The sequence below is a fragment of the Perognathus longimembris genome, chromosome 17 (assembly GCF_023159225.1).
Source record: "Perognathus longimembris pacificus isolate PPM17 chromosome 17, ASM2315922v1, whole genome shotgun sequence".
Taxonomy (NCBI): domain Eukaryota; kingdom Metazoa; phylum Chordata; class Mammalia; order Rodentia; family Heteromyidae; genus Perognathus; species Perognathus longimembris.
In genome coordinates, this window is record NC_063177.1 from 27,436,518 (window position 1) to 27,460,879 (window position 24,362).

The following is a 24,362-nucleotide window of genomic DNA, read 5'->3' on the forward strand; positions in this document are numbered from 1 at the left end:
CCAAATGTAGAGTACTGTTGACCTCTTGTCTAAAAGAAACAGGCGGGGCTGGGGATATGGCCTAGTGGCTAAAGCGCTTGCCTCAAAAAAAAAAAAGCTAGCGTCCTAAAGAAACAGGCAAGGGGGCTGGGAATATGGCCTAGTGGCAAGAGTGCGTGCCTCATATACATGAAGCCCTGGGTTTGATTCCCGCGGTTCGATTCCCAAGCAAACGGCCAGAAGTGGAGCTGTGGCTCAAGTGGCAGAGTGCTAGCCTTGAGCAAAAAGAAACCAGGGACAGTGCTTAGGCCCTCAGTCAAAGGTCCAGGAAAGAAAGAAAGAAAGAGAGAAAGAAAGAAAGAGGCAAGAAACAACTGTTGCTCTCCTCTCCTCCCTCTCAAGTCCAGCTCTGACGTCCCAAAAGCATACAAAATCAGTTTACCTTTGATAGTAGTCTTGGAAACAGGACTATTCAGCAATAGATCTGTTCATACCCAATCACACAGCTTTACCATCCATAACACAAGAAAGCACATTTACTAGGAAATAAGGCTAAAAGCCAGTTATAGTCATGCTGGAAGGATAATGAAGAATATTAAGTTGGCATTTTAATTCCACTGGAAGCAGGGAACAGTTGTACTGGAAGACTAGAAGACTGACAAACCAGAGTTATGTTCTTGGAAGATTCTGCTTACCATTTTTCAGGAGAACAGTAAATTAAATCAGGGAAAACAAGTCAGCAGAACATAGAAACAACTCAGGAGAGCCAAATGAGGATCCCAATTCTAGCAATTCATGAATAGAGGAGGAAATGATCTGGACAAAACAACATCTATCTGCAGAACTGGCCACTTGCATAGATTCAATGATCTGGGGTCATATGATACACAGACCAAAAAACCTATTTAGGAGACACAGGAGGTTCAAGGTGGGGGGAGTGAGACTGAACTAGAGACAGTGCTCAAGAATCATCCATGGAAGTGAAAGATGAATCCCAGAAGTCAACCACTCCAAAACAGAAACTAAGAAAACAGCAAGATAAAGAAATCTTAAACAGTTACGTTTTGCAGAGGACAACACTGCCAAAGAGGAACTGCTGGCAACAGACTCAGGGAAAGAGTAATCAGAAGATCCAGATAATTAAATATCATCCCAGAGGAAAGTACTTCAAGGAGGACATTATCATTGTATTACAAAATAAAAACACAAACAGAGGGGTGAGTTTTGAGAAATAAGCTATCACTAGGAGCCTTTAGTAATATAAAATTCATATTTGTTGAAGTTAGAACACAGTCCCCAGGGCTGGCAAAAAAAAAAAAAAAGAATCCCCACCAAGATTTCTGTTCTGCTAAAACATGACATAGCTCAACTTAACAAAAAAGAGTTATCTAAGGTTCCTCTCTCAAGGACTGACAGCTCTCTCAATGTCTTATTTAATGATCTTGGTTATGACCTGTGTCTTAGTAACAAAAGCAAGGTCAGTTTTTGAATTTTTTTACCTAAACACTTAATATCCACGTACTTTCTGTATACACATACATATATATGCATATATGTACATACACATACACACATACAGAGTAATTCAATAAAAACCTTTCAGAACCAGTCATATTTTCTATCCAAGTAAAGTTTTACCTGTTGTCATAGATCCATAACACGGCAGTATTAACAAGCCATCTAGAGTGGTATCTTGAACATCATAATCATAATCAACAGACTCTGCCATTTGAAAAAGTAACTCACAACTTTTTTCAATTTCAAACTGGCCTGAAATGAGAAGGAAGAATAACTTCAGCAAGTGAACAGCAAAACTCATTTAAAAAAAATTTAAGTTTGCACTAAAATTAGTCTTTCCTAATAGTTTCAATTAATCAGTCATTTGATCTACAGTACATAAACACTTTAGATGTACCAAATCTCATCAATAAAACTGAAAGCATCTGGGAGCCTGTGATTCATGCCTGTAATCCTACCAACTCAGGAGAGGCTAAGATCTGAGAATCCTGGTTCAAAGCCAGCCTAGGTTTGTAGGACTCATTTCCAATTAAGCACCAAAAACAAAACAAAACAAAAAAACAGAAGCAGAGCTGTGGCCCAAGTGATGATAGTCACTAGCTTTGAGCAAAAAGCTCAGGGATAGTTCTCAGGTCCTGAGTTCCAGCCCTAGAGCCAGCACATACACACTCATTCCCTCTCACATACATATACACACACACACACACACACACTCACACACACACACACACACACACACTACCTGAAATCAAAACAAACACTAGTTTCCATGGATACAATTTCTAAAGAAATAAAAGCGTTTATCACCTTCAAGCTTTACACCTTGATAAGACCAAATTTGAGGAATATTTACCTTATTGTTTAGATAAGGCAAACATACAGGAGACACTGAATTTAGGTACTTCAAATAAGTAGCAGTAACTTCCAAAAGGAAAACAAATTGTTATAATGTCTCACTTCTGACATTAATACAAGGCAGAATAGGAGACGAATAATGATATGACTCAAAAATATGACTCAGCCAGGCTTTAGTGGCTCACGCCTGTAATCCTAGCTACTTAGGAAGCTGAGATCTGAGGATCATGGTTCAAAGCTAGCCTGGGCAGGAAAGTCCGTGAGACTCTTATCTCCAACTAATCACCAGAAAACTGAAAGTGGCCTTGTAGTTCAAGTAGTAGAACACTAGCCTTGAGCTGAAAAGCACTGGGACAGTGGCCAGGCCCAGAGTTCAAGCTCCAAGACTGGGGGGGCGGGCGCGGAGGGGAGACTCACTCCTGCTAGCAGGACAATGCTACTTAAAAGTTACACTAGGGGCTGGAAATACGGCCTAGTGGTAGAGTGTTTGCCTCGCATACATGAAGCCCTGGATTTGATTCCTTAGCACCACATATATAGAAAAAGCCAGAAGCAGCGCTGTGGCTCAAGTGGTAGAGTGCTAGCCATGGCCAAAAAGAAGCCAGGGACAGTGCTCAGGCCCTGAATTCAAGGCCAGGACTGGCAAAAAGAAAAGTTACACTACTTTAGGATTTAACTATTTCTAGAAACTCCAAAGAATGGCACAAGTTTCTCCATAATACATGGATTCCATACTTAATGTTCTGTTATTACCCAGTATCATCCCACTACTCAAAGACAGAAGCTGGTAGGATGTCACTTACCAGTTAATTTGTCTCTACAAAAGTGTCGGTGTATTTCACATTTTTACTAACAAATCTGACATTTTATATACCTTCTATCTAGTCTATCTAGATAGTCATAAACAGGGCAAAAGTTAAGAAGAGAGTATCCATCTCAACAGAAGTAACACTCTACTTTAGTGTCACACTTACTATTTACAAATAGTAAGTACTAGCCAGGCATAACAGTGTACACGGCACTACCAGGTCCTTGGGAGAAGGAGGCCAGAGGACTACTTGAGCACAGAAGTTCAAGGTCAGTCTAGACAAGAGAGAAACTCCTAAACTTAAAATACATACATACACACACACACACACACACACACACACACACACACACCATTATACAACTGGATACAGAATGCTCACCAGTCAGAAAAACCAAGATGTCTCCAGCCATTTCATTCAAATGAATATCCATGGTCACTTTCACAATCTAAAACATTATAAAGAGAGAACAAGTGAATTACCAAATTACACAATTAACAAAAATTACAAATACAAGAGGCATAAAAAAGATGTCAAGTAATACCGCTTGAATATATGCAGTATTTTCTCTGTCTCGTGGGCCAATCAAATTGCAGAATTTCTCTCTGACTGGATAAAGCCTTCCAGGTATATCAAATATGGGACAATTTCCAAAGAAAGTAGAAAGCTTGGCTAACTCCATAGTTGCTGACATTATTACCACCTTTAAATGTTCCTTCCTGTTTGGAGACTTCTCTTGAAATAGTTTCTTCAATAAACCAAATAAAATATCCTGAAAGAAAAGTAAAGTCTATAGAGTCATAAATACACTTAACAGTCTATTTATTTCAAGTTTATGGAAATCCTAATCAAGTAATTTCTATTTCAATAGATTGCAATGTAAGAGGTGCCAATTCTCTGTACAATATAAGCTACCCAAACAAGTGAACAACTTAACAAATTGTTAATAAAAACAAACGAGCAAATATTAATACTCACTGTAGTTAGAGTTCTCTCATGAGCTTCATCCAAAATTATGACACTGAATTTGGTAAGATGTGGATCTCCCAAAATATGTTTCAGTAAACACCCATCAGTCATATATTTGATTGCTGTTTCCTAATGTTCAAAAAAACAGCAGAATGAATCAGTTCTCAGCATCAAAACTATGCAGCACTACTACCTCAATTAAATTCTACTCCCAAATGTAGACATTAAGTGATCGAACCAATATGACTGAAACAGGCTCATAAAATAGTCTAACAATTATGGTCAATTATGAAACATAATTTATATAAATACGGACCTAAGGTCTTTAAAAACAAAAATAAAAGCTTGACTTTATTAAGTTTTCAGTTTTCCACTGACTTCAAGAATATAAGTAAACTGATATGATAAAATGAAATGCCTTTGTAAAAGTAAAGATAATTTTTAAAAAGGAAAAAAGAGGGGCTGGGGATATGGCCTAGTGGCAAGGGCACTTGCCTCCTATACTTGAAGCTCTGGGTTCGATTCCCCAGCACCACATATACAGAAAATGGCCAGAAGTGGCGCTGTGACTCAAGTGGCAGAGTGCTAGCCTTGAGCAAAGAGAAGCCAGGGACAGTGCTCAGGCCCTGAGTCCAAGGCCCAGGACTGGCAAAGAAAGAAAAAAGAATATAAACACTAGATGAACTCTGAAACATGCTAAGTGAAATAAGCAACACAAAATACAAAATATTGTGCAAATTCACTTATAAAATTCCTGGTATAGGCAAATTTCTAGAAGGTAGGCTAAAAGTTAGAAAGGCTGGGGAATGGGAAGCTTTAATATATTGTTGTTAGACAGACCCATTTCGTCTGATGATAAAGTTCTGAAAATAGTGGCAACACAACATTGAATTATGGACGTACTTAATGCCATAGAATTGTACACTCACAAATGATTAAAACAATAAACATTTAAGAATATAAAAGAGAATTTTAGGTTCAAACATAACCAACATACCAAGGATCTTTATGGCTTAAAAATGTGAAATAATAGAATCCTAGGAAATAAATGTTATTGTCACTTATGAACTGGAGAAAAAAACGGGTTAAATATCAGATACTTCAGAGACAAAGTATTAACAATTCTTTAATTCTAATATACAGCTTTGTTTCTTTAAAACAAATATAGAATTTTGTACTTTATTGTATATGTCTATATATGGAACAATGAAACATATTGAGATTAGTTTAAAATGTGAGAAAAAAAACAGGGAAATTTAAAATATAAAATCTTTGTTAGGGCTGGGGATATGGCCTAGTGGCAAGAGTGCTTGTCTCGTATACTTGAAGCCCTGGGTTCGATTCCCCAGCACCACATATACAGAAAATGGCCAGAAGTGGTGCTGTGACTCAAGTGGCAGAGTGCTAGCCTTGAGCAAAGAGAAGCCAGGGACAGTGCTCAGGCCCTGAGTCCAAGGCTCAGGACTGGCAAAAAACAACACAAAACAAAAATCTTTGTTAAAGGCCAGGCACGGTAGTATAAGCCTGTAATCCCAGTTTAAGGAGGCAGAAAAAGGAGTATCAGGCCAGCCTGGACTACATATTGAGTTCAAAATCAGCCTGAGCTACATGATAAGATCCTGCCTCGAAAAACTAAGAACTGGGATGTAGCTCAGTGGGAGAGAGCTTGCTTAGCCTTCTCTAACACTGCCAGAAACATATATGTATCTACTATATACACATATATATGTATGTGTATATTTTTTCACACACAAAAAAACCCTTTCATAACCTTTCTACTTTTTAAAGTCATAGTACTTAAATATAAACAACTTTTATACCTTAGAGCTGCAATCATCAAAACGAACTTGGTATCCTACTTTGGATCCCAAAGCACATTTCATTTCTTCAGCAACCCTCTGAGCAACTGATATGGCAGCTACTTTTCGTGGCTGAGTCACACCAATCATACCATGCTGTGAAAACCCTACCATAACCAGAAGTTTAAAAAGAAAAGCAAATAAATAAAGTTAGTGATATCTTTTTCCTAATAAAACAGAATTATTTCTGGTCAATCAATACAAGTTGTTTGAATGCTTGCAAAAGAAAATCCTAAACACTGTACTAACTACAGATATTTAAGTATTAATTCAAAACAAGAATACACAATCGTGTGTATAAGACAAGGATAAGGAAACTCTATTGTTGACGTTATATTTAAAGTTCTAGGTGAATTTCCTTTAGCATACACCACGTGGCTACTGTATATGATTTTGGTACACTGGGTATTGTATATATGCCTACCTGATCTAGGGAAGGGAAAGAAAAACGAGGGTGTAAGATATCACAAGAAATGTACTCACTGCACTATTATGTAATTGTGCCCCTTTTGCACAACACCTTGTCAACAAAATTAAAAAAAAAAAAGAATACACAATAGTGGCAAGAGGCATAGCTCAGTGGGAGAGGTGCCTAGCAAGTACAAGGTCTGTGTTCAAACCCCAGTAATCCCCCCTCCCCACTTCTATTCTAAATCTACTTATTTTTCTCAGTCCTGCGGCTTGAACTCAGGGCCTGGGCACGGTCCCTAAGCTTTTTTACTCCAGGCTGCACTCTACCACTTCAGCCACAGCACCCCACTTCCAATCATTCTACCCCAGCTTCCTGAGTTCTGGGATTATACAGGTTTGCAATACTGTGCCCAGCTCCTTTATGAGTTATATGTTAGCTAGCTTGGTGCTGGCAAAGTCAAGAAATAAGTTATCTGATAATGTTCTAGAGAAAGAACTAAGAAAAACCTAACGTCAGAAACAGATATCAATATATTTCTTCCTCCTCAATATTATTTCAATCCCCAATAGCTACTGTAAGACCATAGTCTATAGAAGAACATTAACACACTTTCATTTTCCTATTATTACTGTAATTAAAGTAGAAAAAGCTGTCATCCCTGCTAATTCCTGAATTTGAAATAAGGCCATAAACAAGCAAAGGACTGTAATCTCAGCTTCTCAACAGGTGGAAATAGAGAAGATTATGGTTCCAGGGCTAGTCTAGGGGGAGGAGGGGAGAAGAACTAGTAAAAGCCTATCTCAGAAAATAAGTTAGGCATAGTAGTGTGCACTTTTAATTCCAGCTAGGGAGGAGCATGTCAATAGGAGGATCAAAGTCTGAGACTAGACTAGGTAAAAAAGGATGAGATCCTACCTGAAAAATAACCTAAAGTAAAAAGACTAGCAAGCATGATGTCCTGAATACAAATCCACGTACTACTACTACAAAAAAAAAAAAAGATGGGGGGGGATCTTGGGAGGGGGAAGGTGGGAGAAAAATGAGGGAGGGGGTTAACAAGTTTGACAAGAAATGTACTCACTACCTTATGTATGGAACTGTAACCCCTCTGTACATCACCTTGACAATAAAATTAAATTTAAAAAGAAAAAGAATTAACTAAATAAGAGAGCTGCAAAGGAGATAATATAAGAGAGGTAGAATTATAAAACAACAATAGGCATTTGCACAATACAGAAGTCCTATTAACCTTAAAATGGGTATTTAAAAAAAAAACAACTTCGAAAGCTAATCAGAATAAAATTACCTGCTTCATATAGATACTTTGGGAGTTGAGTTGTTTTACCACTTCCTGTATTTCCAGTAACAATAAGGAATGAATTGTCCCTTACAGCTTGAATAAGCTTTTTTCTTTGTTTCTGAATAGGAAAAGTTGGAGTAGTTCCTCCCTCTTGTGATGTGCATCCTTTCTCCTCTGTTACAACAGAAAAACAATTGCACAATTAAAAGACCTATAAAGATACTTGATAATTTCTCAGAACTACAAAGACATAGAATTCTAGGGTTGGAAGGGATCAATCCATGACTTTCCAGTTACATCACTATAAGCTTGGAATAACTTTCTAGTAAAATCAAACTTCAGCCTTTGTTAATGCCTAATTCAAAAGTACTTGACGAAGTGGGTCTGGCACAAGGCAATGCATGCGCAAGCAATACCTACACAGAAGCACTAAACTCAATTTTCTTAAACAATAGACCAAGAGCTAGAACACCGCAGAAAACTCTCAGCTGAATTGGAAGGCACCTGTGTTTGCTTCTGATTCATGGTTCAAGTTAGGTCCCTGTTCAGAGTGACTGATATCCCAGAAGGCCAAGTGGTGGGTAACCATGGAAACTGGCTCCTGGAAACTGGCTCCCTTCATACCGTACCCAAAGGCAGGCTGGCGGCCCGAGGAGGGGGGTGGGGGGGGATATGAACGGGTAGAGAACAAAGGCTTTAGGAGTCTGTTTAACAGCAGAACCCATATCGGCGTCTGGGGTTCACTTTTTGTCCCCACCAGTAAGATTTTCTCCCAACTTGGGCTTGGGACCGCCCCCTTCGAAGGCAAAGTGCTCACTGGACTCAAAGTTCGCCTCAGGCTTGGAGGAACCGGAGGACGCCGCAGCTTCGAGCCCCCACCCCTCTTCTTTTCAGCCTACCCAGGGCGGACTTTCAGCCTCCCAAGCTCCGGGCCATAACAAACTCCTGCTGTCCTCTCCCAGTGCTCCCCCACCCACCCACTCCGCTCCCCGCCCACGGTTCGCACCTCTATCCGCGATGGAAACCACCGACGGCCGCTCTTCCTGGAGCTCCCTCGCCCGCTCACCTTCCTCCTGCCGCCTTGGCGCCCTGCCCGCGACGGCAGGAAACCGGGACATAGACCTGGCCCCGAGCGGAGGTGAGCACGTCCAGCGATGTGAGGAGATGGGAGGGGGGGGGGGGGGAGCGAAGTCGCGCCCTGATGACGTCGGGCTGTTTACTTCCGCGCGTGCGACTGGAAGCGAAGGGAGGGAGCGCGGCTCAAGCATGACGTGACACGCGAGGGCACGCCAGCCGAGGCTCCGCCCCCAGGCTTTCCCGCCAACTGCCACGTGCCTCCGGCCTCGAAGCCATACTAAGCGCTCTTAGGCTCCCGTCTTGCCTCGCTCTTTGTGCCATGGCTGGCTTCTCACCGCTTGACTCGACAGAAACGTTTGTTGGAACCCAGCTAGCGTCATCCTACAAGGTAGCCTTTTGCAACGTAGGCTTCATCTGAACTGTTCCAAACACACAGTTACTGGCTGTTCCTCCAAACATCTGCTTATTGGAGGATGCAAAACTTAGGTTCTCCCAGGCTGCTCCTGCACAGAACCCTACATTCTCATTGGTTGGCAGACTTTCCCTTCCCCCCTTACTAGACGCTAAAGCTCCACCAGAGTCAGAAATTCAGAATACAACTTCACACCCAGCAAATTGTGGATCAAGCTGTCAACATTGCTTGAATTTGCTGGCTTTGGATGAATGGATAATTGATCTCCTTAGAAACTAAGCCTAGTTTGAATAGGTGTGAATTCCTTGGAAACCAAAATAGCAGAAAAGTTCCATAGATATATGACATCTGAGATGGAGTGGCTTTTTTTTTTTTTTTAAAGCGACTTAGAGCTGGGCCCCAAGTGGCTCATGCATATAATTCAAGCTACTCAGGTCAGGAGGTTGAGATCTGAGAATTCCAATTTCAAGCTGTTATTGGGGGGGGGGGGGGAGATTCCCTGTCCCTCCAAGAGTCCACCATGCAGAGACAGTCTCAAGCAAAAAGATGAATTTATTGGGAAAGTTCCAGATGGACCTGTCTCAGGTTTCAGAAAAACATATGGCACAAAAATAGGACAACGGCATAGAGACTTACTTCTGGAAGATTAAATGCCCTTACCAACTGACCAATTCAGCTCTGATGGAGAACTTTATTGGGACGACATGGGGACAAGAGACAGGACACAGGACATGAACATGGAGACATGTAGCATGGCATAATGGTGCCTGAGCTGGCCTGGCCCTAAATAGTCAGGTCAGGGGGCTGGGTCACAGGAAACTCCCAGTCCCAAGCTGACTGACAGGCTCAGTAACCTATAGGACAGGTGCCCATCCCTGTCTCTTGGGATTCAGGAACACCCATTTCCTGGGGATGGGACTCTCCTTCCTGTAGGAATCCAGGCTCACCCATCAAAAAAAGATGCTAGATACAACTTGCCATGTGGCCAATATGGTGCTGGCCAGATCTGACCTCCATATTACAAAGCAAGCCTGGACAGAAAAGTCCATGAGACTCCTATCTCCAATTAAAGAGGAGGAGGAGGGGGAGAATGGGGAAGAGGGGGGCGGGGAGGAGGGGGAGGAGGAGGAGGAGGCACTCTAGCTTAAGTGGTAGAGCATCAGCTTTGAGTGAAAAAGCTAGACCCTGAGTTCAAGCCTTAGTACTAGAAGAAAAAAACGTACTTTGAGGGCAGATCTTCCCGTTATTGAAGCTGCAAATCTGTGAAAAGAGTCAAATGTAACAAAATTAGTACAATGTGAAAATAATTGTTTATTAATTTGTTTTTGAGACAGTCTTGTTAGCCCAGATAGACCTTAAATTTGTAATCCTCCAGTAATTCTGAGATTATCAAATGCATGACCTCAGATTTTTCAATGATTTCTACTGTTAGAATTAACCAAAATTTACTGCCAAAGAAAGCAACTCAAAGCTGTCACTTCACCATCAACTAGAAGTCCCTACTCTGATCAGGTATCAAAAGACATAAAACTGGGGCTGGGGATATAGCCTAGTGGCAAGAGTGCCTGCCTCGGATACACGAGGCCTTAGGTTCGATTCCCCAGCACCACATATACAGAGAAAACGGCCAGAAGCGGCGCTGTGGCTCAAGTGGCAGAGTGCTAGCCTTGAGCAGGAAGAAGCCAGGGACAGTGCTCAAGCCCTGAGTCCAAGGCCCAGGACTGGCCAAAAAAAAAAAAAAAAGACATAAAACTACTGAAATAAAAAACCCTGCTGTGATTTAAATTTTACTTATACCATCCTGTTTAAAATTGAACTGATCTCTCTCTCTCTCTCTCTCTCTCTCTCTCTCTCTCTCTCTCTCTCTCTCTCTCTCTCTCTCTCTCTCTCTCTCTCTCTCTGCCAGTCCTAGGACCTGAGCACTCTCCCTGGCTTCGTTTTGCTCAAGGCTAGCACTCTGCCACTTGAGCCACAGCGCCACTTCTGGCTTTTTCTGTTTATGTGATACTGAGGAATCAAACCCAGGGCTTCATGCATGCAAGGCAAGCTCTCTACCATTCAGCCACATTCCCAGCCCCTGATAAACAACTCTTAAAAGTTTGTCATAATTTGAGTGGTACTAAATTATGTGTAACTTGCTAACAACCAGGGCACTACACCACACAGAGACATAGATTTCTCTTTTTTACTAGGGCTCTTAATGCTCTCAATTCCACTAGGAATTCAAAATACTATAAGACAGGAACACAAACCAAAGAAAAAGGCAGAAATATGCTTTTATTATAGGCAAGGAAGGGATTAGTGACCCTAGTATTTTAGTAGAGGGCCAGCTATAGCAACATAATAAAGTCTAAGAGAAGAAGCAGAATCATTTGAAACCAGTAGTAGCTATCATGTAGTAAATAATAGATAAATGTTTGATGTAAATGATTTCCTTTACTCCTTGCAAAAACTCAGAGTATTCGGTTATTATTTCTCTCGTTTTCATATATGAGTAAAAAAAAATCCCAGAAACTTGCTCATGATGACAAATCAAAGAGCTAACAGGAATTTAAAAGTTACACTGATTACTATTGTAATAGGAGGTTGAATTCTCTCCCTCTTGATTCTTAAATATCTTTTCTCCCAACATTTGTAACTCATAGAATTGATTCTAATCTTTTGTGAGAATCACCTAATGAGAGCATCCAAAACAAAAACTGCAATCTGACAATGAAGGAAAATAAAAGCGAAAACTCAAATGGTGTTTAATGTCATTCTTTTTCATTATTTTTTACAACCAAGGACACTTAAAACATGTTACCATTAATAACCATGTGCTTCAGGCTATTCCAAATTGAAAGATTAACAATTATTTCCTGCCCAGTGACCTTACAAATTGCAGTGGCAAACCAGACACAAACACAGAGCAAAAATAGAAACTATGTGGGTGGAATCTGGAAAAAAGGTCAGTGTCTCCATCAACACTGTGTCTGTCTTTTTATCATTGGAATCACACACAGAAAAAATGTGAAAGAATTGCATTTAACTAGATCTGATAAGAAGAAATTACATTTGAATCAAGACTTTCAACATGTTCTTGAGTCCAAGCAACCTGTTTCTGAGCATCCAAAAGAGACAAAAAGGAGGCTCAACATTAAAGATTCATGAAAATGCAATAAAATGATGAACCCACCAGCAAACAAGTCTATGACCATGCTGTGATAGTTGAAACTAATATGTAGAGGCTGGGCATGATGACTCATGCCTGCAATCAATCCTAGCAACTCAAGAGGCTTAGATGAGGACTCTTAAAGTTTGAGACCAGCATAAGCAAAAAAGTTGTGAGACCTCATCATCTTAATAAAAAGTTGAAAGGGGTGTCATGCCTGCCACCCCAGCTACACAGAAAGTATAAATAGGATACTAATCAATGCTGTCCCAGCCATGAACACAAGTCTTTATTCAAAAAATAACTAAAGCAAAATGGGCTGAGGGTGTGGTTCAAGTTACAGAGTTCCTGCCCAGCAAGCAAACACAAGGACCAGATTTCAAACCACAGTACCATCTAAAAGAAAGTAACTGTGCTCCATAGCTTAAGTTTGTAAACCTAGTTTCCTGGGAGGAAGATTGGAGATTGAAATAATCCTGAAACCCTAGCTACTCAGGAGGCTGAGATCTGAGGATCATGGTTCAAAGCCAGCCCAGACAGAAAAATTCAGAAGACTCTTATCTGCAATTAACTACCAGAAAACCAGAAGTAGCATGGTGGTTCAAAGTGGTAGAGTATGGGGCTGGGGATATAGCCTAGTGGCAAGAGTGCCTGCCTCGGATACACGAGGCCCTAGGTTCGATTCCCCAGCACCACATATACAGAAAACGGCCAGAAGCGGCGCTGTGGCTCAAGTGGCAGAGTGCTAGCCTTGAGCGGGAAGAAGCCAGGGACAGTGCTCAGGTCCTGAGTTCAAGGCCCAGGACTGGCCAAAAAAAAAAAAAAAACAAAAACAAAGTGGTAGAGTACTGGCCTTGAGTGAAAAAGCTCAGGGAAAGCACCTAGGCTCTGAATTCAAGCCCACTACCACCACCACCAACAACAAAAAGTAACATGTATAGTTGAAATAAAACTATCCATGAGGGCTGGGAATATGGCCTAGTGGCAAGAGTGCTTGCCTCGTATACATGAAGCCCTGGGTTCAATTCCCCAGCACCACATATGCAGAAAACAGCCAGAAACAGTGCTCAGGCCCTGAGTCTAAGCCCCAGGACTGGAAAAATACATACATACATACATACATACATACATACATAAAACTATCCATGAGATTATTAACACAATAACAACCAGAAAGTTGAAAGTGGTCAATAGTTATATAGACAAATCTAATTATTGCTCACAGAAAAAACTAAGGTACATAGATTTAACAAATTTATTACTTTTCACCAAAGTGCAGAGAAGTAGGAAAAAGCCAGATTTTAAGTAGATGAAAAGAGAATTCGAGAGCAAACAAAGAATACATTTAAAGATGTCTAATTAGTGTTAATGAAGGTAATTTAAACCAAGAAAAGTTAAGACGTTACTTTTACAGGTTAATATGGTAATTAAGATGAATTGGTACTGGATATGGTGGTGTGTGTTGTAATCCTAGCCACTCAGGCAAAGTTAGAGGTTACTGGAACAAAAAGTTCATGAGATACCCATCTCAAGGAATAAAGTAGTTTCTTTTTCATTCTGTCCTTCCCTCTTTCTGTCTTGTCACATGACCAAGATTTATCAATAAGAAAGTTAATGGAAACTTGAGTAAGCACAGAGGCTTTGGTCAATATTGTCTGTGGATCTTTGTTTCTACTTTAATATAGGTTAGGGATGAGGGAAGGCTCTTGGTTTACCATTGAGGTACAAAAGGAGAAGAAAAATGAAGAGAAGCAGGTTCATAGATCAAGATACAAGTTTGCCACAAACGCAAATCTGTCATCCTAATCTGAACTGAAAGAACCCTTAAAGTGGAATAGAGTTAAAATTTTGTTAGAAAAGCCTAACAAATTCAAGAAAATGAACTCAAGTGTAGATTGCCTCCATTTAAAAAATAAGACTAAACCAAAAACCTATGACCAGTTTATTATTTAGAAGTCCTAGATGCATGCAGACTGAGAAGAAGGAGGAAGAGAGAGAAAGAAAGAAAGAGGGAGAGAGATGAAATACATGTATAAAGAATATCCTTCTCTAAACCAGATGAACTCTACAGAAAATACCAGAATTTTTTTTCCAGTTGTGGGGCTTGAACCAGGCCCTGGGCACTGTCCATAAACTCTTTTCTTCAGGGCTAGTATTCTACCACTTTAAGCCACAGCAGCATTTCTTGTTTTTGAGTGGCTAATTGGAGATAAGAGTCTTGGGAGGACTTTTCTGCCCTGGCTAGCTTCAAACCATGACCCTCAGATCTCCTGAGCAACTAGGATTACAAGTGTGAGCCACCAATGCCTGGAAACACTGGCAATCTTTACATGAGTCAGGGGCTAGATACCACCACTGTTACATATTCTATTAACTTGTCCAATGCCTATCAAAGATTTAGAGAACAAAAATCAGATGGCTTTGCTGGGACTATGGCCTTCTGGCAAGAGTGCTTGCCTGTATACATGAAGTCCTGGGTTCGATTCCCCAGCACCACATATATAGAAAACAGCCAGAAGTGGTGCTGTGGCTCAAGTGGCAGAGTGCTAGCCTTGAGCAAAAAGAAGCCAGGGACAGTGCTCAGGCCCTGAGTCCAAGCCCCAGGACTGGCAAAAAAACAACCCACCAAAAAATAAAAATCAGATGGCTTTATCCTAGAACTTAGAGACCTGTTCTACCTTTCTGTCCAAAAGTAAAAAAAAAAAAACAACATAAAACTATATTACTAATCACACTTTCTTCTCCTAAGTAAAGCCAAGTGTTGATAGATCACATTTCCAAGCCAGCCTGAGCAGGAAAGTTTGTGGAGCTCTTACTTGCAATTAACACCAAAAAGCTGGACATGGAGCTGTGGCTCAAGTGGTAGAGCACTTGCTTTGAGCAAAACAGGTAAAGCACAGCATCCAAATCCTGAGTTCAAACCCCAGAACACACTAAAACAACTTTTTTGAGTAAATATCACAGGTTCAGTCACTAGGCAGACATTAATTGTTCTTTGCCTAAGAGGCTAATAGAAATTGAGATACTTTTTATCATTGTTGGTGAAACTGCCACCCTGAATGAATGCATATAATCTTGGATAAATATGTAAAATTCTCACAAATTAACTAGTAAAATAAAACTTCTTCCAAATGAAAGTACCATGTTCAACCCATTTTCCAGAAGCATATAAAAATGTGTGGAAGCTTGAAGATGAATATAGTTGAAGTGCATAGTTTGCATGTCTGAATATGGAACAATGAAAACTGTTAAACTTGTTTAGGAAAAGGAGAGGAGGATAGGGAGAATGATACAGGGGGTGGGTGAAATTGAATGAAGTACAACATATATATGAGTAGAATATGACAATGAAGTCTCCACTGGGTAATTAATTATGCTAATTAAAGTGTGTGTGTGTGTGTGTGTGTGTGTGTGTGTGTGTGTTTAAAAGCCACACATGATCATTACCTTCAATGAGATTACATGGAATCAAGAGATAAAACTAGGGCTGGGAATGTGGCATGCCTAGCATGCATGAAGCCCCGGGTTCAATTCCTCTGCACCACATACACAGAAAAAGCCGGAAGTGGCGCTGTGGCTCAAGAGGTAGAGTACCATCTTTGAGCAAAAAGAAGCCGGGGGGGGGGGGGGGGCGGGGATATGGCCTAGTGGCAAGAATGCTTGCCTCATATACATGAGACCCTGGGTTCAATTCCGCAGCCAGACGTGGCGCTGTGGCTCAAGTGGCAGAGTGCTAGCCTTGAGCAAAAAGAAGCCAGAGACAGTACCCAGGCCCTGAGTCCCAAACCCCCCCAGGACTGGAAAAAAATAAAATAAAGGAGAGAGAAAACCAGCTAGAATGTCCTAGCTTCTTGGAGTTAGTGACATTTGAACTGCATTGTGAAAGTTGGAAAGACTCTAGTTAACGTGAGGCAGATTCTAGACTGCGCAAACTGCACAAAGGCACCAATAGAGTGATCAAGGTATTATTAATTATGGATTCTTGAAAATGTTGCGAAATTAATATTCTAACTATGATTTCTGTAAATCTTTCAGTTGCCTGAAGGTGGCAAGCTGGGTTTATTTGAGAAACTTCAGTATCAGCATTATTTGAGAGAAAAATGAAGCGGAACTATTTCTCGGGGGGGAAAAAACCCCAAACTTTCCTTGATATTTAAATCACAAAATCGGAAAGCGAAAGAGATTAAACATCAGTAAATAGTAAAATATTGTGCACTTTTAGTATCTGAAGGCATATAGACTTTGTATTGCAGCTACTTTTAATTTTAACATATTAATTACTACTGTCCTTGTTGATTTCTCAGTTCTGATGTAACTTTTGAAGAAAAAGAGTTTATACTTCTAAGTGTTTCCATTAGAATCTGTGATGAGTGGGTTGAGTGGCATAGCTGTGTATACCTATAATCTCAGCACTAGGGAGGCTGAGACAGGAGAATCATGAATTGAAGACCACTCTGAGCTGACTAGCAAGACATTGTTTCAAAACACATACCAAAAAAGATTACAATAAGTACTGTGAAATGTCTTTTTGGAGGGGTCTGATCTGGTTTATTGGGGTATAATTTTCAAGTGGTATCATTTTAATCTATAGTTTTATGAATTTAAAAACTACATATAGTTATATAATAATCACCACAATTAAGATGTAAAACTGTTTTATAACTCTAAACATTTCTCTCTGTTCTCCCCTTAAGCTATAGCTTCACATCCAGGCCCTGACAATCACTGATTTATTTTCTATCTATAGTTTGGTTTGCTAAAACTTCATATGAATGGAGTCATATAAAATGTACTGTTTTGTCTGAAGCCATTCAGTAAATTACTTTGTGACTTATCTATGTCTTAGTGTGTAGCAATAGTTTCTTTTTATTGAGGAATACTCCACTGTATGGAGCTATCCATCCATTAATTGAGATGTTTATATTGTTTCAAGTTTGGGTAGTTATAAATAAAGTCACTATAAACAGTTACATAGAGGATTCAAATATAGGAGACCATGTCTCAAGTATTCCAGTGATTGACTAGCAAATCCAAAACCCAGAGCTGAGTTAAACCCCAGAGCTGAGTTGTGTGTGGGTTATTCAGTCCTGTAATCCTTGTGACTCAGGAGGTTGAGACCTGAGAATCAAGGTGCAGAGCCAGTCTGGGGCAAATCAGTCTGAAGGATTCTTGTCTCAATTAACCAGCAAAAAACAAAACAAAATACAATGGAACTGAAAATGCGGCCCAAGTGGTAGAGCACCAGCTGTGAATAGGAAGAGCTGAGCCAGAAGCCCTGAGTTCAAGCCTCAGGATCAGCACAAAAAGGATAAAAATTAAAACTTCCAAAATATTAATTAAATCTCAGTAGGTAAGTCTACTTATGCAAATAAGTAATTTGGTATTTATTTATAGACATCTTCTCAACGACTGTGAAGACTTGGGAGCCTACAAAATTATCTTTCCCACATCAGTTGTTAGTATGGCCCATGGGAAGGGCTGTGTACTGCACTACATCTTGCATATTTCAATGACCCTTTAGCTACTACAGAGAAGAGGGAGGTAGAAGGGCCTTGAGATCCAAGACTGTATTGCTGTGCATTCAAAATACTTTCTTCATTAATGTTCATTGTTGAAAGTGAATTGTTCAATTCATTTGTTAAAGAAATGCAAGCACATAAAACTTACTTCCTATAGCAATCTCAGCACTTTCATCTTGCTTTACTGAATGCCCAGGGTTAGAGACAATGTGGGTCTTTTGTCAACCAGGTAAATTAAATGTGTTCCCCCCCCAGAAGCTGAGAAGTGAAAGAAAAAGGCAAAATAATGAAATGGGGAGGTGAGGCTGGGAATGTGGCTTAGTGGTACAGTGCTTGCCTGGCATACATGAAGCCATAAGTTCGATTCCTCAGTACCACATGAACAGAAAAAGCCAGAAGTGGCTCTGTGGCTCAAGAGGTAGAGTGCTAGCCTTGAGCATAAAAGAAGCCAGGGACAGTGCTCAGGCCCTGAGTTCAAGCCCCAGGGCTGGCAAGAAATAGAAAGAAAGAAAGGAAAGGAAGAGAAAGAGATATATAGAGAGAGACAGAGAGAGAGAGAGAGAGAGAGAGAGAGACAGACCCCATTTCTCCTCCCCCCCCCCTCACACACACACACACACACACACACAAACACACACACATGCGCACACACACCACATCAGTCATAGTGGTTGGCACTCTACCTCTTTGAGGCACAGCGCAACTTCTGGCTTTTTGGTAGTTAATTAGAGATAAGAGTCTCACAGACTTTGCTACCCAGGCTGCCTTCAAACATTGATCCTCAGATCTCAGCCTCCAGAGTAGCTAGGATTACAGATAGGAGCCATAAACTTACCCAGCTATCCACGAAACTCATCTCCAATTGACTACCAAAAAAGCCAGAAATGGAGCTGTGATTCAAGTGGTAGAGCACTAGTCTTGAGCAAAAAAAGCTAAGGGACAGCACCCAGGCCCTAAGTTCAAGACTCAGGACTGAAGCAAAAAAGAGAAGAGAGATGAGAGAAAAGAAAGAGAGATGGGTGGGGGGAGAAAAAAAGAAAAAGAGGAAGGAGGGAGGAAGGGAGGAAGGGAGTGAAAGAGGGAAGGAGGGAGACAGACAGACAGACAGAAAAAAGAAAGAAAGGAAGGAAGAAAGTAAAGAATAGAAAGCCCCCAATAGCACATGCCTGTAATCCAAGTGCTCTAAAGATGTAGGTAGGAGGATTGTGAATTCAAGGCCAGCCTAGGTTACCTAGTAAGACCTTATTATCTAAAAAATATTAAAGTTCTTCACATATGAATTAGAATATATTCTTTGTCAATGCAACCAATCTCGGTGTTCAAAGGATGTTGTTTTTTTTTTCAAAAGTGATTGTGAGGGGCTGGGGATATGGCCTAGTGGCAATAGTGCTTGCCTCGTAAACATGAGGCCCTGGGTTCGATTCCCCAGCACCACATATACAGAAAATGGCCAGAAGTGGCGCTGTGGCTCAAGTGGCAGAGTGCTAGCCTTGAGCAAAAAGAAGCCAGGGACAGTGCTCAGGCCCTGAGTCCAAGCCCCAGGACTGGCAAAAAAAAAAAAAAAAGTGATTGTGAAATTCCATTTTTCTCGGCTGGTGCTCCATAGTTTTTAACACCATGGCATATGTATAGGGTTTCGCCAGGCTTGCCTTGATAGAAATTGGAACAAAATTTATGGAAAATAAACATTTTATGAATCCCATTTCTTAAATGTCAAAAGCCATCCCTAAGGGGTTGGAGGCATGGCTCATTTGGTAGAGCACTAGCCAATGAGCAAAAGCATCATCAGGTATTGAGTTCAAGTCCTGATCTCAGACCAAAAAAAAAAAATCCCAAAAACCAATTCTAATGGACCTTTTCACAGTGCAGAAAAGATGCCCTGCTTACCATTATGCCTGAACTTATACTGCTGACCTTCTTCCAATGTAACAAGAGGATTAGAGAATACCTTACCAACAGAGAAGAAATGTGAAGGCAGTCCTGAAAAGGCAAAGAAGAGTTAGTGTGTCTTGAACATCTTTCTTCAGAGGAACTTTCCAGAGAAGGAAGAGGAGAAGGATAGCACGAAGAGAATAATGACTAGATCTTACTTCCATTTCCAGTGTTTGCTATAGTGGTTGTCCAGGTGAGACAGTGTAAGATCACTGCCTCAATCTCCCACCACCATTCAGTCTGCAGAGGATGGGGTGAGGAAGCCAAAATGGACTGGAATCCATTCAGAGGTAGCAGGGAAGCTGCATTTTGAACCATAGATGGCCCAAACCACATCAAGATGATGCCAGCACATCATAAAGGGCCCCAAAATGCAGCTAGCAGGATCTCCTCCATGTCTCAAGGATAAAGATGTATTTTGTGGCAAGATGTGTTCTTACCTGGAAACTCAAAAAGTTAAAGATGTGATTAGAGCAAAGACAAAGCACCTATCTTTGCATAACGTTGAAGCCAGACCCTCTGCCTTTATCCTATAAATACTCTGGGTGTCTCCTTGTGTCTGTCTCTCTCTCTAGGTCTGTGTGTGAGTACATGTCTCTCCATACATGGCTCTCTGCATGCTTGTCTCTCTGTGTCTCTATCTCCCTATGAAAGCACCCACATTCTGTTAGAATATGCCCCCTGCCCCTCTGTCTGTTTGTCTGCTTGCCTGCTTGTTTACAGAAAAAAAAACACCTCTAACAAGTTTTCTTACCATTCATTGTGACTTGTCCAGAAATTCTTATTCTGCCATCAAAGTCAAGGACCCTAAGTGAAGAGTCCCTACATTTAAAGGGAAGCTTCACTAATCCTCACCTCCACCCAGTGATACTCTGAGTACTTAGGATTAGCTGTGAGCCACCAGGGCTCAGCTGTCTGTAAATTTTTGACTCCATGATACTCATTTAATAGGATTTTTTAAATTTCAGAGTTTGACTTTTTTCCTGATGCTAATAGTCTTCCTTAATTTTCATGTGTACCTCTTTTTAGAATTAACTATAGTCTCCACTGTAATGACTAAGAAAGCTGTAAACTCAGTATCAGCTTTGTCTAGTCTGCAAATGGCAGGTGTAAAGCTTGAAGCAAGACACAGGAAGATTAAGAAAAGATGCTGTTCTTTGTAATCACAAGGAAATGCCCATCCAGACATTCTGCCATTCCTTTTCATTTGGCCCTTTTCTCTAGTCTGAATGCATTTATAATTAGAACCATACAATGCAACAAGCATCGTGACCACCCTTCCTCACCACTGTGACCATTCCCCAGAGTAAAAGAACATTTAATAAGCCTGTTCCCACATCTAATAACAAAGGAAAGACACGTGGCAGATCGTGATAATGATTTTGTGTCATTCTGTAATGATGAAAGAAAAAAATGCATCTTGCATAATAATCACTTTGTTATTCATGGAACTTCAGTGGCATTTCCTCATGAATTTTAATGTGCCATCCATTTGCTCACTATTTCTCTCCCCCTGTCTTTGTGATCCTTTGCAGAGCTTTGTTCTCTTATCTCTTACCTTCTTTAAGTCAGGGAGATCTTTGCTGGACATAACCAAAAGCCTTTACCAATGTTGCCTTTTTATTGCACCAGTCAGAGAACCTGTCTAGATTGGACTCAGTAATCTGGGACGCTCAAGCTGTACACTTAGGATTTCTGTACTTAAGATTTTTTCCCACGTTATGTATGCTACTTTATTTACTTAATTACTTATTTATATTTTTGTGCCAGTACTGGGGCTTGAACTCAGGGGCCAAGGTGCTCTCCCTTAGTGCTAGACTGTGCTCTACCACTTGAACCACACCTCCATCTCTGGCTTTTTGCTGGTTAATTGAAGACCTCAATCTTCAGATCTCAGCCACCTGAGTAGCTAAGGTTATAGGCTCCAGCCACCAGAGCCCAGATGATACTTAATTTTATGAAGTTTAATATATATATAATATGTGTCTATATTATATATATATATAGTTAGTTAGTTAGTTAGTTAGCTTTTCCTCCCCCATCTTCTTACACACTCTGCCACCTTAGACTTTTAGCAAAAACAAAACTGCCTTTCCCGGAAACCAAGTGACACAGGCACCTGAAAACAGGTGAAGTTGGTAGCTGCTATCATAAATGGCAGCCCTGCCCTAATGCAATTTCCCCTCTTGCTTGCTTTTGCAGCTACAACTGAAAATGTTAACCCCTTCCACTGCAGTGATCCATTCTCTGTTCCACCTAAACTCAGCCCTAGAAACGGTGCGTACAGCCCCACCCAGCTGCTGCTGTCTGCCTGAGAAGTAACCTGTCAAGTTACTGACATTAAAACTCCTTTTCCGGGGCTGGGAATATGGCCTAGTGGTAAAATGCTCGCTTCGTAAAACTCCTTTTCTTTCGTAGATGACCAAGTAAGTGTCTGAGTTATTTTCTTGGGTAAGCCTTTCCTATAGTATATATTGGGGTGGTAGGAATGGCTCAGTTGGGAAAGCACCAGCCAATGAGCGAAAGCATCAGATACCAAGTTTGAGTTCTAGTCTCAGACAATATGTGTGTATACATATATATGTATAAGATATCCTGTGATCACAAATTTATGCCTTTTTAAAGAAACCATAATTAATGGCATAGATAAAGGTACAGGATTTTGTTACTGTTCTCAAATTTCAGGAAGCATCAGAAGTGTTTTTCTTTCCTTCTTCTTCAGTGGGCATATTCAGATTGAAACCCACTTGTGACTTATGTGTTCACAGTGTAATCTCAAAATTACATAAAGCTAAAAGTAGATTTCAAGCTATGGGTCAAACTGAGTCTTACTTCCCTTTGTATTCTATGAAGTACCTGGCTCCAAGGTATTCTAAACAGAGTCCTCATAAAGATTGGCTTACTAAGTAGTATCATCTTTTGCTGGGCTTTGACTTGGTGGTTTTTCTTATTTTGCATGGATGGTCTGTTGTATGAATAAAGTAAATGAACAATAACTGAAAAAATACTATATTTTGCAAAAATAAATAGATAAATAAATAAAATCAGTGATGAACAGGGAACTGAAGGTAGAAGGAAACTTTCATGACCATCTACAAACTGCTTGTGGTTGAAAGCTCTGTCATCCACCTCTATATACCAATTAAAGAGAGGAACTCAAAAGGACCGCAGAAAAAGGAAATTTAATCCCTGCATCTAGGTAGGAAGACACGAGATCTCAGAGAGCCTGAGATTGTCTTTGAGGTATTGTCTTGAAGTTTTAAGGTTAAGTATATGGTTAGGGGCAGGGATCAGAGACTCATGTGCTTAGTCACCGATGGTCAAAGGTATGCTCTTGTTGACAAGGTGCCTCCCCATGATAAGAAGGCATTGTTGGGCAGAGGGGCAGTTTGGGCTGTGGTCATAGAGGTTTACCCATGATCCAGTCCTTCCTGCAGTCCCAAGGTGACTGTGGGGGAGAGAGACTCAGAACAAAAAGTTTAAAAAGGCAGAAAGAGAAAAAAAATGAGGTCTGTTCAGTGTCTAGGACCCTCTTTTTTGTTTTGTTTTTTGCCAGTTCTGGGCTTGAACTCAGGGCCTGAGCACTGTCCCTGGCTTCTGTTTGCTCAAGCCTAGCACTCTGCCACTTGAGCCACAGTGCCACTTCTGGCTTTTTCTATGTATGTGGTGCTAAGGAATCAAACCCAGGGCTTCATATATACGAGGCGAGCACTTTACCACTAGGTCATATTCCCTGATCCTAGGACCTTCTTTTTTTAATTGTTATTTATAAAAGTGATGTACAAAGGGGTTACAATTACGTAAGTCAGGTAATGAGTACATTTCTTCTTGGGCAATGTCACCCTTCCCTTGCTGTTTCCAAGTTTTTTCCTCCTGTCCTCATCCGCAAGTTGTCTAGTTCATTTTCAGCATAGTGTCTAGTGAGTACCACTGCGGAATTTGCCTACCTTTTGTCCCTCCATTTTTGTGCCCCTTCTTACCCTCCCAAAGACAGATAACCGAACAAGCAAAAACAAAACAAAACAAAACAAAAAAAAAAACAGCAGCAACAACAAATTCTTGTTTCCATTTCCTGGAGTTTAGGTTGGTAAATATTACTTTATATGGTCAGATGTGCATAGGCGTTGTGCCTTTGTGTTCCTCTCCTAAGAGAATCCTCCTTTGATAGGTCCTTCTTTTAGAAGTTCCTTCGATTTTGACTAGTTTGATTAATTTTAGAAAAGATTAACCACCAAGAATGTAGGAATGGTTCAAGGCTACATATTTTCGTTTAGGTTTTCCACAAATGTATTGTAAAAATAGTGTACACTACTTAATAAGTTGAAAACAAACTCAAAAGGATCCAGCTAAGCTTAAACAGTACAACAGATGCTCATCACTGAGCTTTCTGTACCTGTTGTCTTGTCCGCACAGAGTGCCCCCATCAGGTCAGTGTGGTGAGTGCTGCATGACAGTGGTTCTATGAGGGTACTATTAATCTCTAATGGCAACTTTGAGGTCCAGTTGAAAATGTTGAGATACCATGACATTTAGCTTTGAGCTTAAAAGCAAGGTATCCACCCTTTGGGTG

General features: G+C 40.6%; 1 protein-coding gene across 1 annotated transcript in view; it reads right to left on the reverse strand.

The window, feature by feature from the left end:
• Dhx40 (DEAH-box helicase 40) overlaps positions 1-8,908 on the reverse strand; it is a 41,362-nt gene extending 32,454 nt beyond the window's left edge. Inside the window, exons 1-7 of the mRNA XM_048365780.1 lie at positions 8,708-8,908; positions 7,708-7,875; positions 5,951-6,096; positions 4,140-4,259; positions 3,706-3,933; positions 3,543-3,609; positions 1,618-1,749 (exon numbers count right to left, since the gene is read on the reverse strand). Coding sequence (XP_048221737.1) covers positions 1,618-1,749; positions 3,543-3,609; positions 3,706-3,933; positions 4,140-4,259; positions 5,951-6,096; positions 7,708-7,875; positions 8,708-8,819 — 973 coding nt within the window. The 5' untranslated portion in view covers positions 8,820-8,908. The remainder of the gene's footprint in view (positions 1-1,617; positions 1,750-3,542; positions 3,610-3,705; positions 3,934-4,139; positions 4,260-5,950; positions 6,097-7,707; positions 7,876-8,707) is intronic.
• Between the last annotated feature and the right edge of the window lie 15,454 nt (positions 8,909-24,362).